The 2,248-nt window shown below is 41.5% G+C and overlaps 1 protein-coding gene across 1 annotated transcript; it reads right to left on the bottom strand.

Moving 5' to 3' along the window:
- Window positions 1-534: 534 nt before the first annotated feature.
- LOC116208645 (senescence-specific cysteine protease SAG39-like) lies at window positions 535-2,001 on the bottom strand. The gene is made up of 2 exons (XM_031542177.1): window positions 1,520-2,001; window positions 535-1,394 (listed from the first exon to the last, which is right to left on the bottom strand). Exons 1-2 carry the CDS (start codon window positions 1,944-1,946, stop codon window positions 802-804), a joined length of 1,020 nt encoding a protein of 339 aa, XP_031398037.1. The 5' UTR covers window positions 1,947-2,001; the 3' UTR covers window positions 535-801.
- Between the last annotated feature and the right edge of the window lie 247 nt (window positions 2,002-2,248).

Raw genomic sequence — 2,248 nt, 5'->3', positions numbered from 1 at the left:
TTGGAACCTGTCCCTTACAAGGTAGGGTCCGGATATCGTGAAAAGTACAGGGTACTTGAAACCGATCACCCCTAGATGGCATGTTAATTATTTGACAATTTTAATTACTTATATTTTGATGAAACTAATTTTTAAATGTAGTTTATGGCCCATAAATTTTTAATCACTAAGAATTCACAAAATTGACTCATAAAATTAAATTCAAGATTAACTAAACTCATTTAAATTGTTACATTTTTATATTTTCTAAGATTTACTTTATTACATTCAATACTGAATTTCGTTTTATTTCATAGGACTATGAATCGACCAACTAATATATAATATAACTACATAAAAGATAGAGCGTACAAGGGAAAAAAAAACGTCATCTATGCTCAAAAAGCAAAATCGCAACCCATCATTTTTTTATTGATTGATTTTCTGATTAGATTCATTTCTTTTTGAAATATGTCGTTTGGTTGGTTTACGGAATTCATTCAAAATAGTAGATAAATTATTGAATTGATTTCGTTGGAAATATTGACTCTCAGCTTGGTCAATACGTCAATACTTATTTCTGGAAATTATATAATGCGCCATTGGGAACACTGAGTATATTTATGATAACAAGTGAAGAAAAGCCACATTAATTGATTTGCAGTTTGTATATCTTCACACCAGAAAGTAACATGCTTTTGTACAACATTCAAACGAAACAAACATCCCGCGGAATGGAAGATGAAGACAGAAACATGTAATGAAAACCGCGACGAGATATTGCGGGAATAAGCCTTCCAAGTTCCACCCTCGACAAGACAATCAAGCAGTCGGATAGGATGACTGCATGGCAATACCACACAACCCTTCATCGGCATCGACATCTCTCTGCATCCTGATATACCCCTTCTCTCCCCAGCTGGTACCCCATGAGTTCTTTACTAGCCAGTACTTGGTACCGTCATCATCTGTCCCATACCCAACTGCGGTCACCCCATGATCCAACTCGGTTCCACATTCTCCTGTGAATACACCACCGGAATAGAATTGGAAGTCAGACCCACTAGCATCGATGGCAACTGAAACTGGCTGATTGGCCACTGCCTTTAGCAGAGCGGACTCGCTGTTGGCAGGCACATCCTCATAGCCGGTGATCGTTGCCACATGTGAGGATGCTTTGTCGGCATTACAAGTGCTGTCAGCTGCCTGATAGGGGTATTTCGCTTCCGTCGTGAGGCCGTGGTTATGAATGATGAATTTGAAGGCATTGTCCATGAGACCGCCCTCACAACCTTGATCCTCTCCTCCAGTGTCACAGTCCACCAACTCTTGCTCGGACAATGAGATCAGTTTCCCGGTACTGAGCTGGTGAATCCCCTCGGTAGCTGCCACCGCGGAGAATGCCCAACAACATCCTACATTTCACAAAGTTGATGAAATCATTATCATTACTAAAATTAGGTTTGCAGAAAGAGCTACTCCAGGTGATATACATAACTAATAGTCATGGAAGTAGTGGAGATTAATTAGTTTTGCGTACCGCATTGGCCTTGGTCCTTGATGGGTGTGACAGCTCCTTTCTGTCTCCAATCCATGCTGGAAGGAACCGACGTATTCTCATGTCTAAATGATGATGTCCTGGACGACCCTGGATGAAAGATGTGTTTGTAACCGTTCCGAGTAGCCCGAAACTCCTCGTTCGTTAGGTCAGCAAACCCATTGATCCCCAGCTGGTAAGTCTTGGGTCCATCTCGGTTGAACATCTCTATGTACTCGACATTGGTCTTGAATATTGCGAACCGCCTCTCCTTCTCTGCCTCATCTGCATAGACACGCCCGAACTGAACCATCCACTTCTCGTGCTGCTCTAACATCGATGCTTCGTGGAGTGTCCGGGACCAGGCTTGACATGCCCAAAGTCCTAGAACTGCGATAAGTACATGCAGAATTTTACCATCCATCGCCATAGCCGTTGCTGCCCCTCGATCCCCTTCTAAATTCTTGTTTCGAGTTTGTATCTGTGCTTCGTCAAGTGGGGATTGATGCATTATTGTCCGTGGGTGTGGCATATATTTATAGAGAGCGATTATGAAGAACTTGTTAATAATTCATCAAAGACAGTTGAATAGTCTGCTGCTTTAATCCTAATTCCGATAAAATAGAGGCTGAATTCCCAAGTGAGCCCGGCAAGGCGTTGACACATATGGACAAAACAAAAGCTCATTCAGTTTGACTATATATACAAACTTTTGCTGAATATTGAGTTGAA

This window comes from Punica granatum, chromosome 5 (genome assembly GCF_007655135.1).
Source record: "Punica granatum isolate Tunisia-2019 chromosome 5, ASM765513v2, whole genome shotgun sequence".
Classification (NCBI taxonomy): Eukaryota; Viridiplantae; Streptophyta; class Magnoliopsida; order Myrtales; family Lythraceae; genus Punica; species Punica granatum.
This window is presented reverse-complemented; position numbering and strand designations above follow the sequence as displayed.

Coding starts and splice junctions, on each gene's coding strand:
- LOC116208645 (XM_031542177.1), bottom strand. CDS start 1,946: ATGGCGATGGATGGTAAAATTCTGCATGTACTTATCGCAGTTCTAGGA. Junction 1,395..1,519: donor CAAGGACCAAGGCCAATGCG/GTACGCAAAACT, acceptor TGTGAAATGTAG/GATGTTGTTGGGCATTCTCC.